This window comes from Camponotus vicinus, unplaced genomic scaffold, assembly GCF_025532165.1.
Source record: "Camponotus vicinus isolate PSW18456_S1 unplaced genomic scaffold, iyCamVici1.0 SCAF_7, whole genome shotgun sequence".
NCBI lineage: Eukaryota > Metazoa > Arthropoda > Insecta > Hymenoptera > Formicidae > Camponotus > Camponotus vicinus.
In genome coordinates this window covers 544,999-572,913 of record NW_028141979.1, presented here as the reverse complement: position 1 = coordinate 572,913, position 27,915 = coordinate 544,999, and the positions used below count along the sequence as shown (strand labels likewise).

At 32.6% G+C, this 27,915-nt stretch overlaps 3 protein-coding genes and 1 long non-coding RNA gene across 15 annotated transcripts; 3 read left to right on the top strand and 1 right to left on the bottom strand.

Moving 5' to 3' along the window:
* The first annotated feature begins 1,533 nt into the window (after positions 1 to 1,533).
* Positions 1,534 to 22,818, top strand: LOC145974922 (uncharacterized). Of its 8 annotated transcripts, none has more exons than XR_014439853.1 (9): positions 1,539 to 2,832; positions 6,110 to 6,344; positions 6,439 to 6,562; positions 6,638 to 6,683; positions 6,862 to 6,952; positions 7,161 to 7,358; positions 7,498 to 10,665; positions 18,582 to 18,717; positions 19,618 to 22,818. XR_014439853.1 is itself a non-coding variant. In XM_083105010.1 (8 exons), exons 1-8 carry the CDS (start codon positions 2,687 to 2,689, stop codon positions 18,651 to 18,653), a joined length of 4,080 nt encoding a protein of 1,359 aa, XP_082961136.1. In that variant the 5' UTR covers positions 1,539 to 2,686; the 3' UTR covers positions 18,654 to 22,818. The 8 variants fall into 8 exon arrangements, 6 of the variants coding, with proteins under 6 accessions (XP_082961131.1, XP_082961132.1, XP_082961130.1 ...); XR_014439852.1 differs by having other exon boundaries at positions 19,614 to 22,818; XM_083105010.1 differs by having other exon boundaries at positions 18,582 to 22,818.
* LOC145974936 (uncharacterized) lies at positions 12,211 to 23,882 on the bottom strand. The gene is made up of 3 exons (XR_014439857.1): positions 23,451 to 23,882; positions 13,202 to 13,276; positions 12,211 to 13,005 (listed from the first exon to the last, which is right to left on the bottom strand). It is a non-coding gene; the product is annotated as an uncharacterized LOC145974936 (long non-coding RNA).
* Sqor (Sulfide quinone oxidoreductase) lies at positions 23,410 to 26,332 on the top strand. 5 transcript variants are annotated; one of them, XM_083105021.1, is made up of 9 exons: positions 23,410 to 23,801; positions 24,091 to 24,200; positions 24,273 to 24,381; positions 24,511 to 24,735; positions 24,817 to 25,017; positions 25,084 to 25,293; positions 25,383 to 25,569; positions 25,649 to 25,895; positions 25,991 to 26,332. In XM_083105021.1, the coding sequence occupies exons 2-9, from the start codon at positions 24,115 to 24,117 to the stop codon at positions 26,049 to 26,051; spliced, it is 1,326 nt and encodes a 441-aa protein (XP_082961147.1). In that variant the 5' UTR covers positions 23,410 to 23,801; positions 24,091 to 24,114; the 3' UTR covers positions 26,052 to 26,332. The 5 variants fall into 5 exon arrangements, with proteins under 5 accessions (XP_082961147.1, XP_082961149.1, XP_082961151.1 ...); XM_083105023.1 differs by having other exon boundaries at positions 24,045 to 24,200; XM_083105025.1 differs by having other exon boundaries at positions 23,410 to 23,835.
* Positions 26,333 to 26,360: 28 nt separating this feature from the next.
* Zetacop (COPI coat complex subunit zeta) lies at positions 26,361 to 27,876 on the top strand. The gene is made up of 5 exons (XM_083105041.1): positions 26,361 to 26,461; positions 27,005 to 27,250; positions 27,321 to 27,454; positions 27,527 to 27,617; positions 27,708 to 27,876. Exons 1-5 carry the CDS (start codon positions 26,444 to 26,446, stop codon positions 27,753 to 27,755), a joined length of 537 nt encoding a protein of 178 aa, XP_082961167.1. The 5' UTR covers positions 26,361 to 26,443; the 3' UTR covers positions 27,756 to 27,876.
* The last annotated feature ends 39 nt before the right edge of the window (positions 27,877 to 27,915 follow it).

The following is a 27,915-nucleotide window of genomic DNA, read 5'->3' as shown; positions in this document are numbered from 1 at the left end:
AATGCAACATAGTGGAGGGGATAAGCACACAAGAGAAAATCGTGCACTTACCCCTTCCACTACGTTGCCGGTTGCCAGGGCAAGCACACAAATGAAAATCGCTTGTGTGCTTACCCCCTCCACTACGTTGCCGGTTGCTAGGGCAAGCATTCTGGCATCACTGGTCACTGGCTGCCACCTAACAACACATAGAAAAGGTACATACAAAAGAGTCGTGTCGTGGGTACACGGATATGGCTCTTTCTTTGTGCGAGCTACCTCCTTTATATGTGTTACTAGGTAGCAGCGTTTCGAAGGTATCCTGGTTTAATATAGAAATGTCTTTATTTTCGATATACGATACATATTTTTGAGCCCAATGTGTGTGCATGTATATGTCGTAATATAATAAACAAATTAAACATACAATTTTTAATAAAATGTTCATATAATTGTTCGAAATCTTTAATGGCCGATTTCACCAACCGCGTTTAATTTTAATCTTAGTTTAATCTTAGTCACTCTTTGTCTCCTAATTGTTCCTTTAGAAAAAGAAATCGGTGAAATCGGGCATAAGAGATTTATGATAATCGATTCGCTGGAATGTTTAAAAAATATGTATAGAAAGAAATTTTTCTCTTATTAATTTTTTTTATGTTTAATTATTTTTTAACAATAACTAATTATTTTTATTTTTTTTGTTCAGCAGCATTCTCATCTTCACGTATTTAATATAAAAATGGCTTTCGGATTTTATTATTTAGATATTTTTGAGTACGATATATCTCTAAAATATTAACGGAGTATAAATTACTTTTGAGATTATAATCGATGATTTTATAAAGAATAATTTAATAGAAAATATCAAATTTTTTTACTAACATTTATCCGATCTAAAATTGTCTTCAAACATTTCCGATGAATACACGAGGCATCAGAAATGCTAGTTTTGTTGCAAACCAGCATCACTGAGCATCACTGAGCATACAGGCTGCGGTCGGGAAGACGCTTTGAAGCGTTTGACCAATCGGGACAAAAGGAGTAAAGATTCTTTAACCTGATTGGTCGTTCAAACGCTTCAAAGCATCCAGAGAGTCTCGCCGATCGTAGCCATAGAAGACCACGTGCCCGCATGAAAACATAGCGTCCTTCGGATTAGGACTTTTCATGCTGACGATCGACGTTCATTTTCACAGCGTCGAAAGACATCGAATGAAATACTAAAAATCATTGACATATAGACAAAATATGCGGTAAAGGCTCGTTTATGAAGGTTGTAATTGTTAACTTATGCCGGAATCGGTACGTTCAATATCGGTATTATAATCTCTTGTTTATAATGAATTTTTGTATGCTGGTGATTTATGCCTTAACTGTAAAATTAATTCGACTTTAACTTTATACGGAAAGCGCAATCTTGAAAGAAAATGTAAAGATTGTATATAACCACAAATTTTACAATAATTTGTATTTCTGTAAAATATCGGTATGAAAAAATAGATATGGAAGCGAATCGAGACCTATAATTAATCAGTTTAGTAGAATTATTTCCATATTTATGTAGCAAATTATTATAAAGAACGTTAAAATTTGCGGCATAAGTTAACGATTTTCGTTTCCGTGCTCCGTCCAATACTATATATCGATGCTAAAAATAAAGAAAATATCAATTCGTCGTTTTTCGAGCACGCAATGTCTATCGACTTTGAAAACGAGCGTCGTTCCCATGAATTTCGGTCTCTAGCCAGGCCTTTGGTCTGATTGGTCCGCGTGTCTATGTGAATTTACCTGATCATGAGAGTACCCCTTTATAATGTTCGTGAAATGTGTCGAATAGTCTACGGACACGTCGGAAAGCGCTCCTTCGAGTGGCGACGAAACCCGAGTTGGAGGACTCGCGGGGACGAACATTCCTAAAAGGAGGAGGAGAAGGAGGAGAAGAAGGACGACGACGACAACGACGTAATCTCCAGGACCTGGTCTCGACGATACGCAGTTCGTCCATGGGTTACGCAACATATAACGCGACCGATACACCTTCGATCATCAGCGTTACGTCGTCACGTCGGGGTTGCAGGGATGAGAGCTCGATGATGATGCGCCGTTTCGAAGCGCAACTGAGGTTATGAGAGTGCATCCCGCATCCCGACAATCGCCAGGGGATTTCGCGTGTCTCGCGTCGCGTTCGTTCCACGACAGTGTTCCGAACTCGTAAACGTCGTATTTGTACTCGATACCGCGTGCGTTCGCGAGAGAAACGCGAGAGCCAAGTGATACGGAGCGATCGGAGTGACAAGTTGGTGACGATCTCGGAGCTTCCGTCCGTCGAACTCGGCCACTCGGACCTGCCGCGTGGTATGAAACTTGCGAATAAACATTCATTCGTGAGAAAAAAGTCGCTCCGTAAACCCAGATCCCTCTCTCGCGAAGGACAACGAGACTCGTCTCTCCGAGTGTTTACGTTATCGAGTGTTATCGTGTCCGCACCAGGGCGCCATTTTCGATCGCTCGAACGAGCGACGTGACTCTAGTCGGCGAGAGACGTAACTGTAGCAGTGCGTGTGTCGAGTGTTCGGGACTCGAACTTCGAGACTCCCCTCGCCGCATCCTCCCCCCACTACCCCCCTCCCCCCTCGGCTAGTCCGCGATCGCGTGAATCGTGTGTGCATCGTTTACTCGATCTCGGGTGAATTGTGTGTACATATAAATGGCGGCTGACGAACGATGGTACTTTACGAGAGAGCAGCTTGCAAACACGCCGAGCAGGAGGTTCGGCATCGACGCCGACAAGGAGCTGAGCTATCGGCAGCAGGCGGCCAACTTCATTCAGGACATGGGACAAAGACTAGTGGTGTATCCTTTTTTATGCGCGCAAACGTGCGTTTTTTACTCGCGCTTCTTCCCACTCGCTTCCCTCTCGTCCGCCTCGCGCTTCCCTCGCTGTGATGTCGTTTCGCGGACAACATTTACCATCCTTAATTTAACGATCGATGCTACGTATCGCGCGAGAGGTCAAAAAGCGCGTCGCGTTTCCGCAAATCCACGTGTCGAGTGATCTCTTGACACGATGAATGGACGACGTGCGGGAACACTGGAGTTCACCATATTGGAATTTCTGCATTTCAGGTATCGTAAATGATCATTCGCGCAAATTTCTACGACGACAGGAAGGAAATTTAATTCGCATTTGAAGGAGACTAATTGGGGACACGAGACCCGTGTCACTCTACACTCGATAGATGTATATGTATGTGGAATCGAGATAGAGCATTGGGGAATGCCGATTGATAAAGATCAACTATGTTGTTCTCATAATGATTCTTTCTATTATGAGTAATATTTCATAGTACAACATAATATAAACTACATATAAATATAAACAAACATAATATAAATTATAAATTTTATATATATTTATTGATATTTTCATGCTACTCGAATATCTCGTGCTGTCGCGGTACAAAGATTTAAATTTTTGCTTCCTAGGCATGCTTATTAGAGAAACGTCAAATGTTACTTGGGTTTTAACGCAGTGCTATCTCTTAAAGGTTGTTATGCAATGCCTGGAGATTTGAAAATATATGAAAAACCTATTTATTTTTATTTGAATCTTTTTATGATCGGTTTTTATCACTTTTCACAATACAAAGTTTAGCTATATTTGTTTTCCTACATCGTGCAAAAAGTGGTTGTCCTTTTCCAATATATTTAATGATTTTCAATATATTTAATTAATTTAATAAAAATATTGAATATATATTAAAGATCTTATTTCTTTGTGCTTTGAATTTCCTTTCTGGTGGTTATGTATTAATGATATATATTAATAATATTTCAGTAAATTTCAGAATTATAGAATCCCCTATCCTAAATTGAATTATTATTAAGAAAAAGTATAAATAAAATTGTTGACATAAATCATGAAATTGACATGCGTGAGAGAGAGAGAGAGAGAGATAAATAATAAAACTAAATAAATTTATACCCTTATTGTATTCCATACCTTTAATTTTACCATTTAAACTAATTATATTGTACTTTAAATAACATAAAGATAGAAATATAATTTACATTTTTTATTATTTTTATTTCTCTTTTCAAGTTTGAAAACAAGGTCCCTGAAAAATGTGATTTTTTTTCCCCCTCTAGTTTAGAACACTCTTTTATTAAAATACAATTAAACAAATTATTTTAATTATTATTAATAATTATACAATTTTATTAATTATGTTTCTATATTTTATCAATTATATTGTACTTTAAATAACATAGTGAGAAATATAATTTACATTTTTTATTATATTTATTTCTCTTTCCAAATTTGAAAACAAGGTCCCTGAAAAAATGTGTTTTTTTTCCCCCCCCTCAAGTTTAGAACACCCCTTTATTAAAATAATACAATTATATAATTATAATATTTATAATATTTTATAATATATTTTATAATATATTTTATAATTATAATATTTATAATATTTTATAATATTTATAATATTTATAATATTTTAAAATAAAACAAATTATTTTAATTATTATTAAAATTATACAATTTTATTAATTATGTTTCTATATTTTATCAATTATATTGTACTTTAAATAACATAGTGATAGAAATATAATTTACATTTTTTATTATTTTTATTTCTCTTTTCAAGTTTGAAAACAAGGTCTCTGAAAAATGTTTTTTTTTTTTCCCCCTAGTTTAGTACACCCCTAGTTTAGTACACCCTTTTATTAAAATACAATTAAACAAATTATTTTAATTATTATTAATAATTATACAATTTGATTAATTATGTTTCTATATTTTATCAATTATATTGTACTTTAAATAACATAGTGATAGAAATATAATTTACATTTTTTATTATTTTTATTTCTCTTTCTAAGTTTGAAAACAAGGTCCCTGAAAAATGTGGTTTTTTTTTCCCCCTCTAGTTTAGAACACTCTTTTATTAAAATACAATTAAACAAATTATTTTAATTATTATTAATAATTATACAATTTTATTAATTATGTTTCTATATTTTATCAATTATATTGTACTTTAAATAACATAGTGAGAAATATAATTTACATTTTTTATTATATTTATTTCTCTTTCCAAGTTTGAAAACAAGGTCCCTGAAAAAATGTGGTTTTTTTTTCCCCCTCTAGTTTAGAACACTCTTTTATTAAAATACAATTAAACAAATTATTTTAATTATTATTAATAATTATACAATTTTATTAATTATGTTTCTATATTTTATCAATTATATTGTACTTTAAATAACATAGTGAGAAATATAATTTACATTTTTTATTATATTTATTTCTCTTTCCAAGTTTGAAAACAAGGTCCCTGAAAAAATGTGTTTTTTTCCCCCCCCCTCAAGTTTAGAACACCCCTTTATTAAAATAATACAATTAAACAAATTATTTTAATTATTATTAAAATTATACAATTTTATTAATTATGTTTCTATATTTTATCAATTATACCGCAGAGATGGTACTGTGAATTGAAAATACTGTTATATATTTTTGGTAAATTTTATATATTGAACTATACGAAAAAATGATCATTTACAATACCTAGCAATGTAAAGGCTTTTAAATATTCTTATAAAAATATTTTACCATTGTAATATAATATATGTGGAGAATTTTGCGCAGAGAAAAGATATTGCAAAATATTTTAGTCAATATATTGATACAAGTTAAAAATAAATTTGTCGTGTATTCTAAATATTATACTTTGTACTTATGGTTCTATTCTGTTAAGAACCATCTGCACAATATCTTTTTTATTTATATATTTTTATTATGTAAAATTGTCCTAAGAAAGAGATATACAAAGATTATTTTTTATTAACTATATAATATTTTGGGACTACTATAGTTTTTAACTAATAGTTAAGATAATTTAAAATTATATAAATATAATTTTGAACAATATTTAATATATAGAGATGGTAAATGTTGTCATAATATTATATTTAACATGATTATATATAAATTGTTCGATATTACACAAATTATACAATTTTATAGTACTTCCATAAAAAAAAAAAAATTCTAACAGTTTTCAATTTCTACAAATTTTATGAAAATGGAGTATTTTCCTCAATTTATGAAAATTTATAGGTCGCAATTATGTATCAACACAGCTATAGTTTACATGCACAGGTTCTATGTGTTCCATTCGCTAACCCAGTTCCACAGGAATGCTATTGCTGTGGCATCACTTTTTTTAGCGGCAAAAGTAGAAGAACAGCCAAGGAAATTAGAACATGTCATCAAAATGGCTTACATGTGTCTCCACAGAGAGCAAGCACCACCTGACAGTAGGTCCGATGTAAGTTTCAACAATAATAAAGTTGTAAGTAAATATAAGTTCCAATTTATAATTAAACCATACAGTTCATCTATTTTTAATATTTGTATCTTAGAACGATACATTTTTACATTTACAGCAATTTCTTGAACAGGCTCAAGATTTGGTGTTCAATGAAAATGTTCTTCTACAAACATTAGGATTTGATGTTGCCATTGACCATCCACACACTCATGTTGTTAGATGTTGTCAACTGGTAAAAGGTACGTATTAAATTCTGGTATCATTGTAGCATCTTATTTTTCAATTATATTAAATTGTATTATTTTTTATATCAGCAAGCAAAGAACTGGCCCAAACTTCGTATTTCATGGCATCTAATAGGTAAATGTTTTAGAAATATTAATTTTTCTAATATTTCTAAACCAATCGCATATCATCCATTGTAAGCATTTATATTTTAATTCGCACATCCGTTAAGTAATAATCTATAATATCTATAATAATCTATTATAATTACAAATTATGTATTATTTTTTTATATAAATATATTTCTTTTCAGTTTACACTTGACAACAATGTGTCTGCAATATAAGCCCACAGTTGTCGCCTGCTTCTGTATACATCTCGCATGTAAATGGTCTAATTGGGAGGTAAGAGAGTTATATATTCCATAAATATGTAATCATTTTTATATGTCATGCTGAATATCTGAAAATAATGAAAATGAAAATTGCAATGTAATTAATTTCATATTCGTTATGCATATCTTTATCAACTTATTATGTCTGTTTTAATTTTTCTCGCATTATATCAATTTGTATGATCTTCTAATAAGTATTTATTTTTTTTTATGCACAGATACCCCAAAGTACCGAAGGAAGACAATGGTTCTGGTATGTAGATAAGACTGTAACTGGAGATTTACTTCAAGAACTCACAGACGAATTCTTACACATATTCGACAAGTGTCCATCAAGATTGAAAAGGAAAATTATGAGTATTTCCGCAAGTCAGAGTCCAAGCATTCATCATCCAAGTCTCCCAAATTCCCCATTTGTAAGTAACTCATACATAAGATTCTATGAACGATCTCGCGTTTTTTTCTTGTTCAATCTCTTGCTTCTGTCATGAATTAAATATTTTTCTAGTCCAGTATTCCATGGCTAGAGTTTAACTCGCTTCTTCTTTCCGACAGGATACCGAACCACGTAGAGTACAATCTCCGGCAGTGCCAACGGACAGTGCTACTGCTGCCGCCGTCGCTCATTTAATTCGTTCTCATCATTCGGTGGATAATACTGCCACTGCTCCTGCTGCCACTCATTCAAATCGATCCCATCATACAACAGACAATGTAGCTTCTACTTCTACCGCTACCACCTCTGTTGCTGCCGTCGCTCATTCGAGTCGTTCTCATCACACGACGGACGGCGCCGTCGCTCATTCGAGTCGTTCTCATCATACGACAGATAGTACTGTCGCAGTCGGTCATTCAAGTCGTTCGCATCACACGCAGCAGGAAAAACAGGATGAGAAGAAAACTGGGACCGTTGCAGGACTATCGACATCAAGAGCGGCGATAGATTATCGAGAGTACCGTGAAAAGAAGGAACGTGAACGTTTGGAGCGGGAAAAGGCGGCGACAATTGGGTGCCATATCGCTGATCCTAACAAACCTCCTCATCATTCGCATCATCACAAGCCCATGTCGAACGTAAACATGCCGAGTAAGCATCAGATACCAGTGCAAAAGAGTACGAATCTTCATCATAATCATCATCATCGACCGGATATGAAGGTCGGTCAACCAGTGTCACAGAGACATTCCACTAGTGGTCATCCTAGAGAACCTAATCGCGATCCTAATAGACAACGATTATCGAGAGAACATAATACTGGTGTAACCGGCACAAGCGCTAGTATCGTGCATTCGTCACATGCTCACGTTAATTTAGAAAGTTCCTCGTCCGAGTCTGTGCCTCATCGATCGGACGCCAGCAGCGTCACGCAAGATTCGGGATATGGCGGTTCACAAGAGAAGATAAGTAACAACAATCACAGTGGACATAGACTGAACGCACTTGATAGCAAACATCAAGCGCACGACAAGAGATTGTACCGAGAAGATCCGCGGCTCAAATCTGCCAAATATCCAGATATAAATAAAATCGAGAATCAACGACGAAAAACAGAAACGTTAGAACAAAGATGCGAGGAAGTGCGAAAGCTAATCGAGAAACCGTTGCCGCCGCCGAAGCAAGCGGACATGCCATACCTGATGAATACACAGCAGAAACAACAGGCGCATCATTCCAAATATAATCAACAGCAAGACAAATCTCAAAATAGTTCATTCACGGCCGATACAAAGCATGTGACGACGATCGGTCAGAATGCGCTTTCTCAGGATGTATCGCCGAGTGCTTCGTCGTCACAGATGGCTCAAAAGTCTGCACCTATCAAGGCACAGATATACAATCAACATACCGCGCAAGGTGTATCCCAGATTCTCAAGGACACCATCAAAAATGGCAATTCCCAGTCCTGTCTGAATTTGAATAACATGGATGATCCGAAATCGGAGAAACGACCACGAACGATCGCGCACGAGGATCCCACGGAGAGGAATTCTATCGACGTGCAGCAGAGTTCGCACTTACATACACCGCCTAGCAAGCATAGGTCACTCTTCAGTCCAGAGACGCCAACCACGCCTAGAGAATTACATGTTCAAAGTGGCGCGAGGCCTAAATCAAAGCAAAAGATGCCACTCTCCGCAACCACGAAAGTGAAAGAACGCGTGTCACCGTTTGCAAATTCTCCGACTTCGCAAGATACGTCAGCGATGAAACGTTCATCTTCCAGCGATGGAATGACATACGCACATAAGAGATCCCGTACATCGAGCATTGGTGAGAACGAACAGCCCGTGAAAATAAAAGAGATAAAGGTGGAAGATACATCCGGTCTGGAAGCGATGAAAATGTTTAGTCGCGTACCTGATCTGATACAACCAATACGCGACAATAACAGAAGTAGCAGCGCATCGTCTGTCATTAATGATCTGAAGCCGCCGGAACTCATAAAACCGTTCGAATCGGATCCGCCGCGTTTTAATGCGATCGCGCAACAGAAAACCTCGTCGCTTAACGTGCACGCCCTGACAAATGGTATGGATCTTAACGTAGAACAGGAATTTCCGGAACATCGCGTGAAAAAAGATACCTTGGAGTATTATAAAAAGAAGGAACAACCGAGGCCTTCGGAATTGCCGCTGCATTCTCACTTGCAACCGAAAGTCGAATATTTGTCGCCGATCAAATCCGCGCAAAGTATAAGTGCATTACTTCAAGAACCATTGGCGCCGATGCCATCGCTGTTGCAGAATCTACAACAAATTAGTAGTCAAGTACCCTCTCAGCAAGGGCATCAGGAACAATTACAACAGCATCAGCAACAATCTATTCATCATTCGTTGACGGATCATCAGTTGACAGTGACAACTCCTTGCCTGTCTATACCGACTGTGAGCGATACTTTCACGCCAATAGCCTCGACAGTCGATATCAGTGTTTTTTCCGATAGTATGCCGATGATGCTATCAAATAGTAACAACAATATGACAGAACCGGCAGTACCAACAATCTCCGAATCGGTTCACACAGTGACGATAGTTCCTTCGACCGAAGAGAAGCGGTCTGAACATCACAAGAGTGAGAAGAAAAAGAAAAAGGAAAAGCACAAGCACAAAGATAAAGAGAAGAGTAAGGAGAAACATAAGCACAAACACAAGGACAAGGTTAAAGAGAGGCATCGGGAGAAGAAAGAGAGGAACGAGGAAACACCGGCGGCGGCGCCCATCAAGATCACGATCCCGAAGGATAAGTTGAATCTAAGCACGGAAACATCGTCGAATATGCTTAGTACAAGTTCCAACTCGTTGGAGAATAAGAACATATCGCCGCAGGGCACGGGTTTGAAGATCAAAATTCCAAAGGAACGACTCAAGGGCACCGACAATGTGCCTAATTCGCCCGCGCAGCTGCCGATGGTACAGGGTTCGCTAAAGATCAAAATACGTACCGATGGTATTTCCAGGAGTTCTGCGCCGCCGCCGCTGCCATTGTCGACAAACGGTTCGAGCTCTGCCCAATTTTCTTCCGAATCATCTACGAACGAACCGGCGACGCGGAAGCGTTGCATCGAGATGACCGGCAACAGTTCGGTGACCCCCTGTAGCGGTCCCCCGCTACCTACGACAAAGAAGCAGACGATGATGATACCCGCGACGAGTTACGGCCAAAGCCATCGACCTGGAGAAAGGCAGAACGGCAGACATTATAACTCCGGCAGCAATAATAAGGTACGTGGTAGAGGCGGCCGTCAGCATTACGACGGTCGCGGTCCTCCGCCACATCACGCGGCTGCCGGTCAGCGCGGTAGCGTAGGTGGTCACTACCAGCGTGACAATTACCGTGATAATGGCCGTGGTAGCCGCGATCATCAACATCATCAGGCTCCTTATCATTCCCATCAATCCCATCACCCTTCGGCCGGGATTCGCGGTGATGTTCGCGGGACTGCTGGCTACATCGACCAAGCCGCAGAATCCTATTTTTACGCCAACTATCCAGCGTCGATGCACTTTGGTGCACCCGCTGGGTACATGTATGATCCCGCGTATCAGCAGTACTATCAACAACAGTTTCAGCAATCTCAGTATCCAATGTACCCAGCGGGGAACGCCCTGATAGTGACACCGGACGGCGGCACGATTAACACGTCGATGCCGCCGCCGTCCTTACTCCCGAATCTCTATCAGAATCGGCAAAATGTAGCGCACCACACTCAATCGGCCGCTCGGCAGGATGATGCGCAGTTATTGCCTCCACCGCCGCTTGAACCGCCACCATCTCCACCACCTCTGCCGAGCGGACCGCCGCCCCCGCCCCCTCCTCCACCACCCCCCACTATACCGGAGTAAAATATTTTTACTTCGTCAAAGATTTTTATATCGTTCGGCACGAGAAACGATATATGTATATATGTATAATAAAAGAAAAATATATAGATAGGGAATATAAATAAAATATAAATATAATTAGGCATTAAATGAAATATAATTAGGCATTAAATTGCCTAAAATAATATATTCTGTTATGTCTTTTTATAATTAGTTTATTTGTGATTAGGAAAATACATTTCCCTGTGATAATATTGTGAGTCGGATATAAAGAAAAAAATAGTAGGTCGTTATAATTGGGACGCAGAAAAGAATCTGAATTTGAACATCAGATATGATAAAATTTATTAGCGACATATCTTTCATAATTTCGATGAAACTCGAAGAAGAAAATGTTCATAAAAGTGGAAGGCAAATCGACAATCGCACATGTACACATTTTTATTCAACAGAAATATTTTTCTTTTTTTTCCATATTTTTTTATGTATATTATTCCTATGGAATTTTCTTGATATATATATATTTGCCGCCGCCGTCTTTTTACTCCCGAATCATCTCTATCAGAACCGACAAAATATAATGCACCACATTCAATCGGCCGTTCGGCAGGATGATGCGCAGTTATTGCCTCCACCGTCGCTTGAACCGCCACCATCTCCATCACCTCTGCCGAACGGATCGCCACCCCCTCCCTCTATGCCGGAGTAAAATATTTTTACTTCATCAAAGATTTCTATATCGTCCGGTACGAGAGACGATATATGTATATATGCATAACGAAGGAAATTAGGAATTAAATTGCCTAAAAAAATATATCATTCTGTTTTGTATTTATATATATATATATATATATATATATATATATATATATATATATTAATATATTAATATATTAATATTAATATATAATATTTGTATATATATATATATATATATATATATATATATATATATATATATATACACTGATATGTATGTATATATTTTGTATATACATCACATTCGATAAAAAGAAATGTATCTCTATTTACAGCGACTGTGTAATCGTGTTGTGTGATTTTTCATCATCATGTCGATGTGCCTTCTATCTTATGCCATGAACAATTTTCTCCCGTTTTTTTGAAATTAATGAAGATATTTATACGGGGATATTTATGTTAAAATAATGCGAATATTTATTTTGCAAAGAGGAAAAAAAGTCCCCCGCGACCCCTGAACGATACTTTTTTTTTTCTTTCTTTAGCATTTTCGACTAACAATAAGTGAATTGCTCTGGAAGCAATTAATTTTTGTATAAATTTTTATTGGACTGAAGAAATATATAATAAAGAGATATACATTTAAAAAATGTATATATATATATACATATACGTGTACATATATATTTTTTTTATATTTGCGAGTTGAGACCTTACGCGAGACTGTTACTGATCGTTACTCATTTTCAGAGCTATCCAAAGTCAAGCGAAAACGCTATTAATATTTTTCTTTTCTCTTCAAGTTTGTGAAATAGTTTGGTAGAAATAGTAGCATGTGACACTATTGTATATTACTTTTTATTACATATAACTGCTTCTGTCTCTTTCTCTCCTTTTTGCACATGTAGCATATTCCATAGAACCTTAGTTGGCATTTCATTTCAATATTTTAATTCCGTCGTAATAAAACTATTATCAATTCGAAACTTGTTGGTATCGTAACAATGTCAACTCAATTATGCAATTTGTGTGCTTGGAAACCTATGAAAAAATTTAACGTACATAAATATCAGATGTTGTGTGGAAACTATTCACTCTTTGATAACATACGACCAATTTCATATAAGCATTACATAAGTGAAGCTAAAGTTAAATATCTATAGGAACATATATAATGATAGAAATTATTAATACTGTAAGCATTCAACGTGGTTTACACGTTATTTTATATTCATACCTTTTGCTTAACTTTTGTTTCTCTTCAAGATTAGATTCAGTATTGTCCACCTAAGGTCCCATAAGTCAGCATGACCTATATTGTAAGAGTATGCCATAGAAATAGACTTGCTCTTGCTTACTATTATTTTCCTTATATATATATTTAAAAGATATAAGCTATAATTTCCTTATAATCTATCGTGTATATATATGTATATACATATTTAAAAGATTGTAAGAAAATTATAGCTATTTAAAAAATTATAAGAATTTAAATTATAAAAATAAAAAAAATTACATATATACATATAATTTTCAAAATTTAAATGAGGATTTATAATTAACACGATAAATGTGGAAAAATGCCTATTAATATGAAATCCTCTGCATATAAATATGTATATAGTATTTTTATATAAGTATAAATTCAAATATACTTTGGAAATATGTATCATGAATTATCTATGATTCTCTAATCTATGATCATATGCATTATTCAAAATACCTTTGTTATATTTTTGAAATTTACATATAATTTTTAAAATTTTCAAATATTTCCCAGTTAACTCTTGTATAATGATATCACTTTAAAATGAATTTAAAATCATATCGTTGACGTATGTATATTTTTATAAAGATATTTTAATAATTTAAAAAAATATAATGTTCTTGCAATTATAATGCTCGTTTTTTTCTTATTCTGTAAAAAAAATCAACGTTATAAGAAACAAGAAATCTTTCTTGAAAATCCTTATTTTTCAGATATCCCACATTTTTACATGCGCTTTATCCTCGTCATCACATAATATAATTAAGTATAATAATTAATTACCGGATACATACATATATATGTGAATATTTTTAGAAAAGTATAAGTTTACATAACTGGTTGCAATAAAGTAGAAAATTGCGTTGTTTGAGAAAATTTGAGAAAGTTTGAAAAAGAAAACATTGCCAGACTGATAGATGAAAATATATAAATAGCAAAGGAAGCGATTATAATTTTATAGGGCATCAGTAGTGTCATTTTCGGAAAACTATATTCATAAAAGTAATTTATAGTGAATAGCGAGAGAAGCAACGCTTTTGCTGGTCAAGAGAATAAACGATTATATTTACGAAAAATCAATTGTGAAAAAACACAAACTTTTGTTATTTAATCGGAGATTATTTATAATTGTTCGATTAAATCTTGTGTATATTTTTCTTAACGAGATAATGTAAAATTTTTATAGAACAAATATTAATGACTCAGGAACTTGTTGGATTAAATAGTTGGATTATGCGATTGCAATATATATATTACGCTAATAGTATATATTTCCTATGTCTATATATACATGAATATTTTTAAGAATTGTATATAATATTATATATATATAATATGCGCGCAGAAAGCGGTATTATATTGGAATCGTGAAAAAATGTATCATTGTTGTTAATTGTTATAACTATTGTCACGATTATTATCGCTATTTTAACATATGCAAATATTAATTAATTTGCGAAAAGATTGCAGAGGATTTATGATTAACAGTGTAAATGATAGTTTTCTTTAATATTGTGGTATCCTCTGTGTATAATGTAAATCACGTAGTTTTTTCTTCCCGTGTAAACTCAAATATGCCTTGAAAATGCTACGATCACCTCTTTGCTATCTTTAACATTTATATAATACATATATATGTATATTACATGTATGAATATGTGTATATTCATGTATGTAACTTGTTGAGTTTTGTGAATTTATGAGGATCATTATTTATATTTTAATTTGATCTAACTTAATCTAAATCTCTTTATCTAATCTTTATAAGATTTTTCACATATCCATTGATTTTTTGTGATTAGTTTTTAAATATCTGCTGATGTTTTTTGCCTATCTTTAGTTTACTATACTTTAATGAATTAAATGATTATTTTTATCTAGTACTATAAATATTTATAGTATTAAAATGCTCTCTCGTAAAACTCTCTTTTGCTGCACCGCTATTCTGATAATTAAATCAGCTCTTCTTCAATAAACTAAAATTCTTTTCTTGTGGTACTACATGTTTATTACATGGATATGTGACTACATATAAAATAAAAAAGAAACGGAAACATTTCTACATATGTGCCATTAAAATAGAATGGGAATTGAAGAGAAATCTTATCGCTTATTTTTCAGATTTCATCATATTTTGACACTTTAATCGAATTTTCCTCTCATAATTCAAAATTGCTGTGTTGAAGTATCAAATTAAACTATGTAATAAACTATCTACTTCGAAAAGTCACCTCTTTCTTGTTCTTCTCAAATTTATCTTATTGCTTTCTTCACTATACTTCTGTGTATATACTGATACATATATATGATTATATATTTTATATTTCTAATGATGAATGTTAGCTTTCGATAATTGTCTTATTGAAGTTTACACGGGACGAAATTTATTTCTTAGGCATATGTACTTTTAATCGCAACTTTTCATCGTGTACGTGTAGTCGGATATCTTAAAAAAGTTTATTTTAGATAATCTATAAATATGTATATCTATATATATATATATATATATATATATATATATATATATATATATATATATATATTTGATAAAAAGTAAAACGCTTTTCCAGAGTGTGATATTTTAGCATTGCACAGAGGAATTTTAAGAAAAAATCTTTCTACATAAAATGGTGTTGTCGAGCACCATTTCTTCTGTGATTCAAAGTTGCAAATTAATTAATACTAAGCGACTTAATGTTTTTAATTTCTGCTAAATGTAAATTAATATATTGCCAGTACTATGAAATACGTACTATGAAATACGTATGCAAACGTGCACAGTGAGTAAAGCGCGAGTCGAAAAATTAATGCGAAAGTGCGTAGTCATATTGTTCAATCATGATAATAGTGGAAAGACAAAATAATTGCTAAGGTAAATCTCTAGTTTTTATATATTCTGTGATCGTAAGAATTTTAAGAGAAAAGGAATATATATTTGCAAGGCGTTCGAGTATCATCTTTTTTCGTGAACGTAATAAATTTTTGAATCGATTCAGAGCTGACTTTGTGGCGAAAATTTTATGATGGCCTTAATTTTTGTATCGAATTAATGATATTACTGAGTATCCTCAGTTAAAATTGCGACTTATTTGTGATCTTGTAATATATAAGAATATGAAACTGATTGTCTTAAGGTATCTAGCATTGCAAATTAATTAAATGATAGCAAGAATTTTTTTAAAGAAAAGAGTAATTTGAAATTTGATCATTGATCATTCTCTCGCTTCTGTGATTGGTGGTAAAAAAATATGATATATAATAATGAGAGAAACAACGAGCGTACGCGAGAGAAATATATAATACATATTAAAAATATATATAAGTTTCTTTCTGCGTTGTCTATAAAATATTTTCAATTTTAAAAATTTATAATTTTTTATTAATCGTTGAAATATTTGTTCTCAATCACTATGCCATTTTTTTGATAACATGTGTATTCTGTCGTAAAAATAAAGGAACCAACCAGGCTTGAATTAACTTGGACTTGTCAAATAAATCGCAACGTTTTTAAACTGCTGTTCAGCTAACAAATTCCGCATCGATTTAAACAAGTGATAGTTACACTAAAATATTGTATACAACATGTACGAGCTCACGCGTATGAGCAGCGAATGATATGAGTGAATTGAAGGATATGAATATTAAGGTACAAGTAATTCTCGCCAGAAAAAGAAGAAAAAAAAAAAATATATATATATATATATGTGTAACGCGACACATATTTACTGCGTAAATTCTGTATACGATGTATATTCACCACTTGTCACGTACGTTACCTGTTTCGTGAAAAAAACGCGCAGAAATTATGAAAATGTTAACGTATAATTACAAAAATTTAGAAATTGTTTCAATTTTTCATTTATAATGATAAATATTCATCTTTGATTATTTATGTTTGTATATATTAGTTTGTACAAAAAAGACAAATATATATTTTACATATATGAACGCGTAAAAAGTTATTTTTATCAAGAATCGCTCTACACGCAAGAAGAGAAGATACAACAGCAGGGATCGTGCGTTTCACGTGATTGATAAAAAAAGAAAAAAAGAAATATATAAAAGCAACGCAAATAAAAATTTTGTTCAAATGAAACGTACCTTAGTGATTATTTTGTCTTTTTCTTAATACCACACATCATATATATATATATATATATATATATATATATATATATATATATATATATATATATATGTATGTATGTATATATTATATATTATATTATATATATACATATATACATAATACCGCACACTGTATTGCCGCATTTCTTTTATATGTACTAACATATCACGCCTTAGTATATTATATACGAATATATGCCATATTGCGATGTTGTCATATTAGTGTTACGCACAAAACACAAATTCGGCCAAATCACCAAAATAAAATTAATTACGTTGCTCTCATGTCATTTGTTCTCGTTGCTTGGTGAAGGGTACATTAGGACTATTGTTGCTAGTATTGTTGCCGCTATGTAATCATTGTTATCGCTGGATTATATTGCTGCTTATTGTTGTAATAGTATTAGTATTTTATTTCTTCTGCGATATGTATGCGTGTGTATATGCACAGGTATACGCCTGTATGAATATATATATGCATGTGTGCACGCGCGCATGAATGATTGCATAAACGTGAGCATGCGCTCGTATGGCTATGCATTTTTATAATTCGAATATATTTTTATGCATACAATTCACAAATGTAAAAGCTTCTCGTTCGTAACTTCATTAAATCACGCTTCGTTATCGATTCATATAATCACATTCGTGTAAAAGGAAAACGAAAGATTATCATAAAAATATAATAGTCTCATTTTCTTCTTGTTACATTACTAATTTTAATTGATTCATTAATTATTAAGTGTCATTTCATGTGGTGCGTTTTTCTTTTGAAAGATCTTACGCGATAAAATTAATCTCAAACAATTGATTTTTTACAAATTATCCATTATTCTCAATCTTCTTCAAAGTGCATTTTTACGAAAAACGAAAATTAACGATGTACAAAAGTAAAGACAAATAAAATTTACATTATATTTAGTTATGGACATGTAAAAATGTGAAAATTGAGTCATTTATTTTGGAAATTTTGTTAAATACGAGTATAAATTTGTCGGATTAGTTTAGCGATGATTCATGTTTAATTAAAACTTATATAATTATTTATTTAATTTATATTCTATTGTTCTCAAAATAATAGACTCGATTATTGGAAATATATGAGACATACGTATATGAGGCTTACGTAGTATATTAGCTGTTTATGAAGTATTAACGGAATTTTCAATCATCCTCCATTATTTCATAGAGCAAACATCACATCTTTATTTGTCATTTTCAGGAAAGACACACGTCCAGCCATCACAAAAGCGCCAACAAGCTGTCGCAGTCTCAGCAGTTCCATGCGACGTAGTATGCTGTTGGACTAAATAATAAGGAAGTGTCCCAAGTGATCTGCCCACTCTGAAGAGGAAAGAGTGAGTGAATTCCAAATAGCGAAAGTTTATTGAACGGATGGATTTCGAGAAGGAAGAAATACCTATCGATACATGTAAAAATACGGGACGAATATCGTCTGATTTATCGCAATTTATGTCGATCGTTTGCCTAGATAAGGATTATCTCTCGTTCTTCCCCGTTTTCTCTTTTTCTTTCTCTCTTTCTTCTTCGAAAGAAAAACCTCTACAGTTATCACACGATAACTTGAAATATTTCACATTACCTCAAGCTTTTAAAAAAATAGCAAAACGTGAAATAAAAAATTTGAATAAAAGAGGAAAAAAATATACAAATTAAATTAAATGTAATTCGCTTATGGTACAATAAGATGAATAATTTTTTAATTTACTGTTTTAATTTACTGTTTTTTTTTCACAGCGCACAGCGTATATGTTGTAATTTAATTTTTAAACGGAGATAATCCTTGTTGATTTACGAGGCTGCGAACGATGTTTCACCGTTTGTGTCCTAAATAAAAATTAACTGTTAGCGGATTATACGCGTGATGATACATTGGCGGACTTACTGCGATTGTAAATATTGATGTCGAATATTTCGCTATTCTTTGCGCAAGTCCTTATTTATCCGTTATTATTTGAATCGAATGTGTCAAGGTTATTTTTATTTTATGTTAATTTTTCTATTTTTTCCCCTTCCTTTATAAATTACAATTGACAATTATTACATTATCTACAGTGGTTAATTTTCCACAAATAAAAACTGCAAATTAACTCTACTTGCTAAACCAAAGAATATTAAAGAAGTATCCTTTATTAATCAACTCGTGCAAAAATAGCGAAATGTTAAGAGTCAATAGAAAGCAATTAATATATTGCTTTGTAAGGAATATGCTAATGTGACTATATTGTTTCAGACAGAATAGACAGACAAAAATTAGAGAGGAGAAGAGATTTTGTAAGATGCCTGACGAGACTTTGTGAAGACAGAATCTTGATAACGGGAAAAAAAAAAAGAAGAAAAACTCGAAGATTGCGTTGTAAGATTCTCTCTTCGCACTATTTCGTCTTATTGTTAGATATTTCATATTTATCATGTTCCTCGCCCCAAGGAACGAAATATTCATCGCCGAATATTAGCCGTTGATTGCCAAACTGATTCATTGGAGAGGAAAATTTGGCAATTAATTTTGGAAGTTTAATTTATAGCTATGCCCAATGAAAAAATTTTTAAGTAGATTATTATAGCAACAACTCCCCCGCAATGCGACTCGATTCGCTCGATTCGGGATAGATAGATGGAAAATTGCATATACTTGTATTATATCAGAATTGTATCGTTATTCATGTATAAACGCGCAAACTATTGTAAGTTTCTTTTCTAAGTAAAGTAGGAGTCTTATTATTTAATGATTAAGAGTCGGAGTTCTCCTGACTCCAAATACGTTATGCATTTAATAATGCCTTATTTCCGGCTGTGTTTTAATTGATATTTTCTCTTTCATTTCCTTTCATACATGCATCGTTTGCATGGCAATGTCGTAAAGAGATATGTCGCTCATATTTTTTCACAATGATTTAAATCCGTTGTTAAATCCTCCAGTTTCGACAGTTTACTTCATCAAAGTCAATTTTACCGATGCTTTATCTTGTTAGCGATTGTTTCGCGAGATAAATCCACCGAATATCTCTACAACGAAACGATCGGTTCAAATAAGAGGAAACAAACACACATACACATATTCACAAACGCAGTGAAACATCTGCTAGATATTTATATTCGTCTTATCCTGTAAATAGTTCTCTACCTGCATAATGTAGTAAGTAAATATGATACACTATTATATAAGTTATAAAATAAGTTAGTATATAAAGAATGATGAGTATAGAGTAATATTGATATTATCAACAGACTGTAAATAAAATTATTTTGTATGCCAAAAGAAACCAAATGAGAGTAAATTACTTCGATGCACAGTATCACGCATAGTTGAATGCGTACAAGGCGAAGCATATATATGCACGTACACATATACACACGCGTGCACACACAAATCGAATGCTCTTTAAAGATGTATAGTTACGCGCAATTATCTGCGAAATTAATGTATACGTGCGCGATGATTTGTATCGATGATACATGCTGATTATACTTTGTTAAGTGGTATACGATATAAAATATCAAATCGCATTCATTCAGTCGACGATCGTAAAAATTTATATATATATATATATATATATATATATATATATATATATATATATAATTTTTTTTAAATAATGATCGACTTAAGTTAAGCCTGATTTAAACGTCAATTATAATAAAAAGTTAAGTGTAAAATTATATTCGGATTACGTGTGCATTATATTCAGCAACAAGATAAGAGAAAAAGATATGTTAAACTTGCGTTTTTTATAAATATACATTTAAGTAGCATTTTTTTTATCGTCAAGAAGTTTATATGTCAAAAGTCAAAGAAAAGAATCCAAACGTTGGATTGATAATGAATTATCATTAGAATGTTTTCTTTTCACTCTTCATCGTAAAAACAAGATTCGCACGCGTAACTGCACGTCTTATTCCTCCTCTTTTTAAATTTTTTTCTAATATGCGATATTTGTGTTCCTCAATCGACATACACGGAACGCGTACGACGAATTGTATCTATCGACAATATCGTGTATGATCTGAAAACGACGCGATACAAGGATGCATTGTATTATTGCAATCATGTTCTTCGTCGTACAATCAGACAGATTTTCAAAGGATTCAACGATAATTGAATAATCGGCGCGATAAAATCGCAAAATGCTGCGTTTCGCATAATATGGCGGGAATATTTTTAATTCTTATCATGGTAGAAAATATAGCGAAACGGCAAGTCTATTTTATCGCGACGATACCATATATTTTGGCAAAAGTTATTGAGGGAAGAAGAGAAGAGAGAAAACGAATTAGACTATATTTTTTTTAGCAATCTTTCGTTAACAACACTTTTCGTTATTCTCTTGTTGGCTTAGATATCTATAGTTAATTTGCTAGTATATGTAATTAGCATGATTATGGGACTAATATATACGAGCTATTGAATGAAACATTACACGCGACTCATGATAAAGGTAATACTTTTTATTTTCACATTTTTTCTTGCGTTATTGTTTAAAACATGTAAGAAAAATTTGCTCACATTATTTTCTTACAAAGCTTTGATATATATATATTTATTTATTGCATAATTATAAATAGTTGTACAATAGTTTATGATGTTTCATTTTCTCAAATCTTCGATTTTGAGATTGAAGAAAAATATTTTTCACGTTTAATTAATATTATTATATTAATAATAATATATAATTATATTAATATCTAATTAATATATATATATATATTAATAGATATTTATATATACATTATTATGTATAATAAATTATTAATATATTAATATTAATTATGTTTGATGTAAATACTTGGAACGGCGTTTCATCCAATGGCTCGTATTTAAAACCATAACGTTCGAACGATAATCTCGAGAACATTATCAGATTATTAAATTGCGAGTGCGCGATGTGTTAATGAAACGAAGGGCTAATCACGCCCTTAGGAGGAATGGGCGACTAGTGAAAGTTGATAGGAGGGAATCATGTCCACAATACTGTATATAATAACTAGTTATAAGGACTTAGAGAAAATAACAACCGCGATGTGCACAGCGAGAGGAAAAAATGTAACTCATTATTACCGCTCGTGAACCGTGTGCGTTTTGCGATTTGCCGCGAGTGTCCTCGATCGCGACCAGACAAACTTTTTCATTCGTTTTACTCGCGCGTCACGTTATTGTCATACGTAGTGTACATATGTAGCAAATATACACAAGCGTGGAATTTTCTTTCAGGTTTATCCGAATTTAATCGCAGTAGAACCGCCGCCACTTTGGTGTTTACCTTTACTTTTCATTTCCGAATCGCGATTCGCGACTCAAAGCTGCGGGCGTGATTCGAATTTGAATTTTGGCGCGATCGAGGAATTGGCTGAACCGAGCCGAGTTTGCCTAGTTTAAAGGCGGCGTTCAAAAAAAAAAGCTATCCTCAATAAAGAGAGAAACAAACAATCACGAAAACGTATCAGCAAACGCTTTCTTTTCTTCCCTCCTTTACTCGTCCTCCTTGCATATTCATCTTCAATTATGACAAATTGCAAATTTTATTTTTGCAACCGATCGTGCAATTTTAATCTTTCCATTATTATTTTAATTATTATTGTTGCACTGTTATTTTTGGCATCTTCAAAATGTAAAAATGCTCGAGAAATCTGAAAAAATTCAGGCTTTTTCTGATCGCCTTTTAAATAAAAACTAGAGTAATAACTGCAAAATTATATTTTTAATATATAATTTTATGACAAATATATGGAGCTTTGATGCACTTTGATGGAGTCAAAAATGACCTTTATATACGGAGTAAGAATTGAATCTCGTGGATGCACATGCGCTAAAATTAAGTGGATTAGTGACGGATTTATAGGGTTCATGCATAGGATATTTTAGAGGGAATTCCTTTTTAATACATTAAAAAAATGGAATTATCATAAAATCATATCGTGTACGATTGATTTTGGCTTCTATAATTGAATTTAATTCTATGATTGAAATTAATTTTATTTCCTAATTAATTTGACATTTCGAAAATTTTATCCGTATATCTGTGTCTATCCAAGTAGAATCGACGAAATTAACGCAATTAAAACGTACACTTACGCCTCTTTCTTCTCGATCCTGCAATTGTTAGGAGTTCTTCGAGGACTCCTCGTGTTTCTAGCGCACAGCTGTTTCTCTCAGCTGTTTCTCTCTGCGAAATACGACAGATGCTCGTTTCTCTTATCGCCTCTTGTTCCAAGGTCGTGCAAATTTTTCCCGTAATGTACCGGACATTACATTCGCCGAGATTGCAATGTAGCCATCGAGCAAGGAAACTTGGACCAATCCCTTTTCAAGTGGCACGAAAACGCGCGATGTCCCGAAAGTGAAAGTTTGTCGCGTCAACTCTCGACCGGACATGAAAGACGGAGAGATTTTAACCTAGAACCACGAAAATACGAACATCCAATCGTATGTAAATAAGAAACATGTTTCGTACGCGCTGGTAGGACAATTAATTTGTAATTTACGATGATTCCTTCCACGTCGTATTTGTCATAAATTCTAGAATTTACGTTATTTTATCTTACCCATTTAATGGGACGTGATAATTACTGGTATAGTAATGTAAATAAAATTAAATTATCGAAGAAAATTAATTTAATTGGAAAAAAATTAATTTTTAATCCGAAAAAATTTAAAAATATTTTTTAGATGATTATAGAGACTTGTAAATTATATTTTCACTCGTTGCACACAGAACTACATTTAATTACCTATCACAATGTTCCATCTACTGTTATCTCAAAACCTTACGTCACTATCTAGAAGAGTATTGATTAGAAATGAATACAGGCAAATCCATCATACGTAAGTATAATGTTTTATACAAGGAAAAGTTGTGCCATTGATATTTAAAATATTTTGAATTTACTGTACTAGCTGCAAAATCTTGGTGATTGGAGGTGGTACCGCTGGCTGTTCAATGGCTGCAAAACTGTCCAGAAAACATGACAAACCAAACCAAGTTATTGTGCTGGAACCCAGTGATGTAAATTAAAAACATTCAAAATTATATTGTATATGTATATTTATATGTATATTTATATTGTATATGTATATATATATATAGACATATAATTGTACGTATATGTATTTTAATAGTAAATTATTTTTCTAGGTTCATTATTATCAACCCTTGTTTACTTTGGTCGGTGGTGGCATTAGTTCTTTCAAGTCATCGAGAAGGTATATGAAAGATGTTTTGCCAAAGAAAGCAAAGTGGCTGAAAGCTTCTGTTGTCGAGTTTCAACCAGATGCTAATAAAGTATTGACACATCATGGAGATACTATACAATATGACATTATGATTGTTGCTCTAGGCTTGCAATTATATTGGGATAAAGTATGATATAGTAAAATAATAGTATTCAATAGTATATTTGATACAGGATTAGATTCAATATGACAAAAATATTTTTGACAGATTCCAGGTTTGACTAAGGGCCTATACGATCCTGATGCACAGATCTGCTCCATTTATGGACCTGATACTGTACCCCAAGTTTACCAGAAAATGAAAAAAATTAAATCAGGAACTGCAATATTTACATTTCCGAATACACCAGTCAAATGTCCAGGTGCGCCGCAAAAAATCGCTTACATTGCTGAGGATTATTTTCGCAAGGTATATCTCTGAAATTATTATACTTTGTTCATTTATAAGGAGAATTTTCATTTATTATACTTAAAGCACAATTTGCGCAACAACATTGACGTTGTATATAATACGGCATTACCGGTTATATTTGGAGTAAAAAAATATGCCGATTCCCTCTGGAATGTTTGTAAAGAGAGAGATATTACTGTCAATCTTCAAACAAATCTGGTTAAAATAGACCTAAACAAAAAACAAGCTACATTTGAGAAGTTAAACTCGTCAGGAGAAACATCAGTGCAAGATGTATGTTTTTCTCTTTATATAATATAAGTAAAATAAAAGTAAAATTTCTTTCAATACGATAATTTAAATCCTTTTCATGATTGTACTAGTATTCTTTTCTCCATGTAACGCCTCCAATGGGACCTCCTACAGTTTTGAAAGAACATCCGATATTAACTAATGAAGCTGGATTTCTTTGTGTCGATCCTAAAACTCTACGACACACAAGATATTCAAATATATTTGGTATAGGCGATTGTACAAATACACCGAATTCTAAAACGATGGCTGCAATAGGTAAAATAATATTCTATAAAATTAATATATATATATATAAAGATTACATATATATAATAGCTTATACAATATTTGTTAGCTGCACAAGGAAAAGTGTTGTATCAGAATATCATGGATGACTTAGCTGGTAAACCAATGACAATGGTTTATGATGGTTATGCATCGTGTCCCTTAGTTACTGGTTATGGCAAGTGCATTCTAGCAGAGTTTGACTATAATTTGCAGCCTAAGGAGACTTTCCCAGTGAATCAAGGCAAAGAACTCTATGTTATGTTTCTACTGAAGAAATATATCTTCCCTTTTATATACTGGCACTTGATGTTGAGGTGAGATTAATCTATATTAATAAATAATGAGATTGCAAACATATACATATATTCAGAATTTTACATTAATTATTTACTCAATGAATATTTTGTAGGGGTTATTGGAACGGACCAGAGTTCTTCCGCAAGTTTACAAAGCTCCTAAAGACAGATTAATTCTCGAAGTAAAAAGAAAATGTGGGAAAAATAAGCCTGGTGCCTTTTTTTATAATTGAATAAAGTAGTATATACATATATACAATTAGTGTATATATAATTTTAAGTAGTATAATAAGTAATGTATATATAATTTTATGATTTTAATATTTATTATTATATGTATATATATAGATAATTTTCTTTTCGTTTATTCCTCGTACAAAATTGCATATATGATGACATTTAATAATGTATATGAAAAACTAATATTTTGAATATATAAAAGAAATTTTTACGCATGCGCGTACAATTTTTGCACTAGAGAACACTGTCCTAGGGAAGTTTACATTTAGACATCCAGCAGCACTGCTGGACACGTCAAAATTCGTAGAGTTTAGTTTGACGTAAACATGGATGGTCAATTATTGGTGGGTTTTTAAAATAAAATAAATGTCAATTAATTTTGCAGTTGTAAAACTTTGTAGCATATATTTGTGCTAAAAATATTGTGACATACTAGTATTTATGTTTCTAGCACGAATCACAGGGAATATTTGAACTTTATATAACATAACCTAATTGTCATACATTTTATTAATAAAGATTGAGATAATAAAAACAAAAAAAAAGGAAAAAAATTTAATTAAATTCCAAGTGTGCTCGATAATTCTATAGCGTTGAAAACACTTTCAACAATAAAAAAAAAAGACAAATGTAGAAATAATGACATTTCTGACAAATCATATAATATATCAATTTTTTTTTCAAATTTTTATTCCATTTTGTTTTATTAATGCAAAGTAAGGCCATTAATAATTTCAGATAATGCATTAATATTATCAACCTAATTTTCATTATGGTTTGTTATATACTGCATCAGATATATATGTGTTATCTGTAAATATATATGTATATTTTTATGTTGTATCATTTATTACAAATCAAAAATCAGGTGTTTAAAATTAATCTAGGAACCCACATTATACACGGTCAAAGGAATGGCCATCCTTGACAACGATGGCAACAGAATTTTGGCTAAGTATTATGACAAAAATGTATTTCCAACGTCAAAAGAACAAAAAACCTTTGAGAAGAATCTGTTTAGTAAGACACACAGGGCGAATGCAGAGATAATCATGTTGGATGGTTTAACATGTGTTTACAGAAGTAATGTAGATTTATTTTTCTATGTTATGGGCAGTTCACATGAGAACGAGGTTTGTATAAGTCTATTTATTAAATATCTTGAGATGGTCACAATTATCTAACATATTGGACTTGTTTCAGTTAATTCTTATGAGTGTTCTCAACTGCCTATATGACTCTGTCAGTCAGATTCTCCGGAAAAATGTTGAGAAGAGAGCAGTATTGGATAGTTTGGATATAGTAATGCTGGCGATGGATGAGATTTGTGATGGCGGGTAAATAGTAATTACTTATATTTAATAAATTTTGTGTGAGCGATATAAAAAAATTCAAAATTATCTTTTCAGTATAATTTTGGATGCAGATGCATCAAGTGTAGTGCAAAGGGTAGCATTACGAACAGATGACATTCCACTTGGAGAACAGACAGTAGCTCAGGTAACATTTTAATTTACGTCATTTTTATTTTAAATTGAAAGCTATAATTTTGATTTATTTATGACAAGTTGTCTTCTTTCTTTGTTTCAGGTTCTGCAATCGGCGAAGGAACAACTTAAGTGGTCATTATTAAAATAAGTATTTTCTTTTTGTATACAATTCTCATAGATGCTACAACATATGTACACACAAAAAAATTATTATTATTATTTTATTATCGTACAAAATAAAGCAATTTAATGAAAATGTAAAAAATTAATTTCGCTTATTGTATAATTATCTCGATAAACTCGTTAAT

Excerpts from the sequence above, each read along its gene's own strand:
- Sqor (XM_083105021.1), top strand. The coding sequence starts at position 24,115 with ATGTTCCATCTACTGTTATCTCAAAACCTTACGTCACTATCTAGAAGA. Across the intron at positions 24,736-24,816 it reads TGCAATTATATTGGGATAAA|ATTCCAGGTTTGACTAAGGG; the intron begins GTATGATATAGT and ends TATTTTTGACAG. Across the intron at positions 25,570-25,648 it reads TAAAACGATGGCTGCAATAG|CTGCACAAGGAAAAGTGTTG; the intron begins GTAAAATAATAT and ends AATATTTGTTAG.
- LOC145974922 (XM_083105005.1), top strand. The coding sequence starts at position 2,687 with ATGGCGGCTGACGAACGATGGTACTTTACGAGAGAGCAGCTTGCAAAC. Across the intron at positions 2,833-6,109 it reads ATGGGACAAAGACTAGTGGT|GTCGCAATTATGTATCAACA; the intron begins GTATCCTTTTTT and ends GAAAATTTATAG. Across the intron at positions 6,684-6,861 it reads TATTTCATGGCATCTAATAG|TTTACACTTGACAACAATGT; the intron begins GTAAATGTTTTA and ends ATTTCTTTTCAG.
- Zetacop (XM_083105041.1), top strand. Across the intron at positions 27,251-27,320 it reads GCAGTTCACATGAGAACGAG|TTAATTCTTATGAGTGTTCT; the intron begins GTTTGTATAAGT and ends GACTTGTTTCAG. Across the intron at positions 27,455-27,526 it reads GATGAGATTTGTGATGGCGG|TATAATTTTGGATGCAGATG; the intron begins GTAAATAGTAAT and ends TTATCTTTTCAG.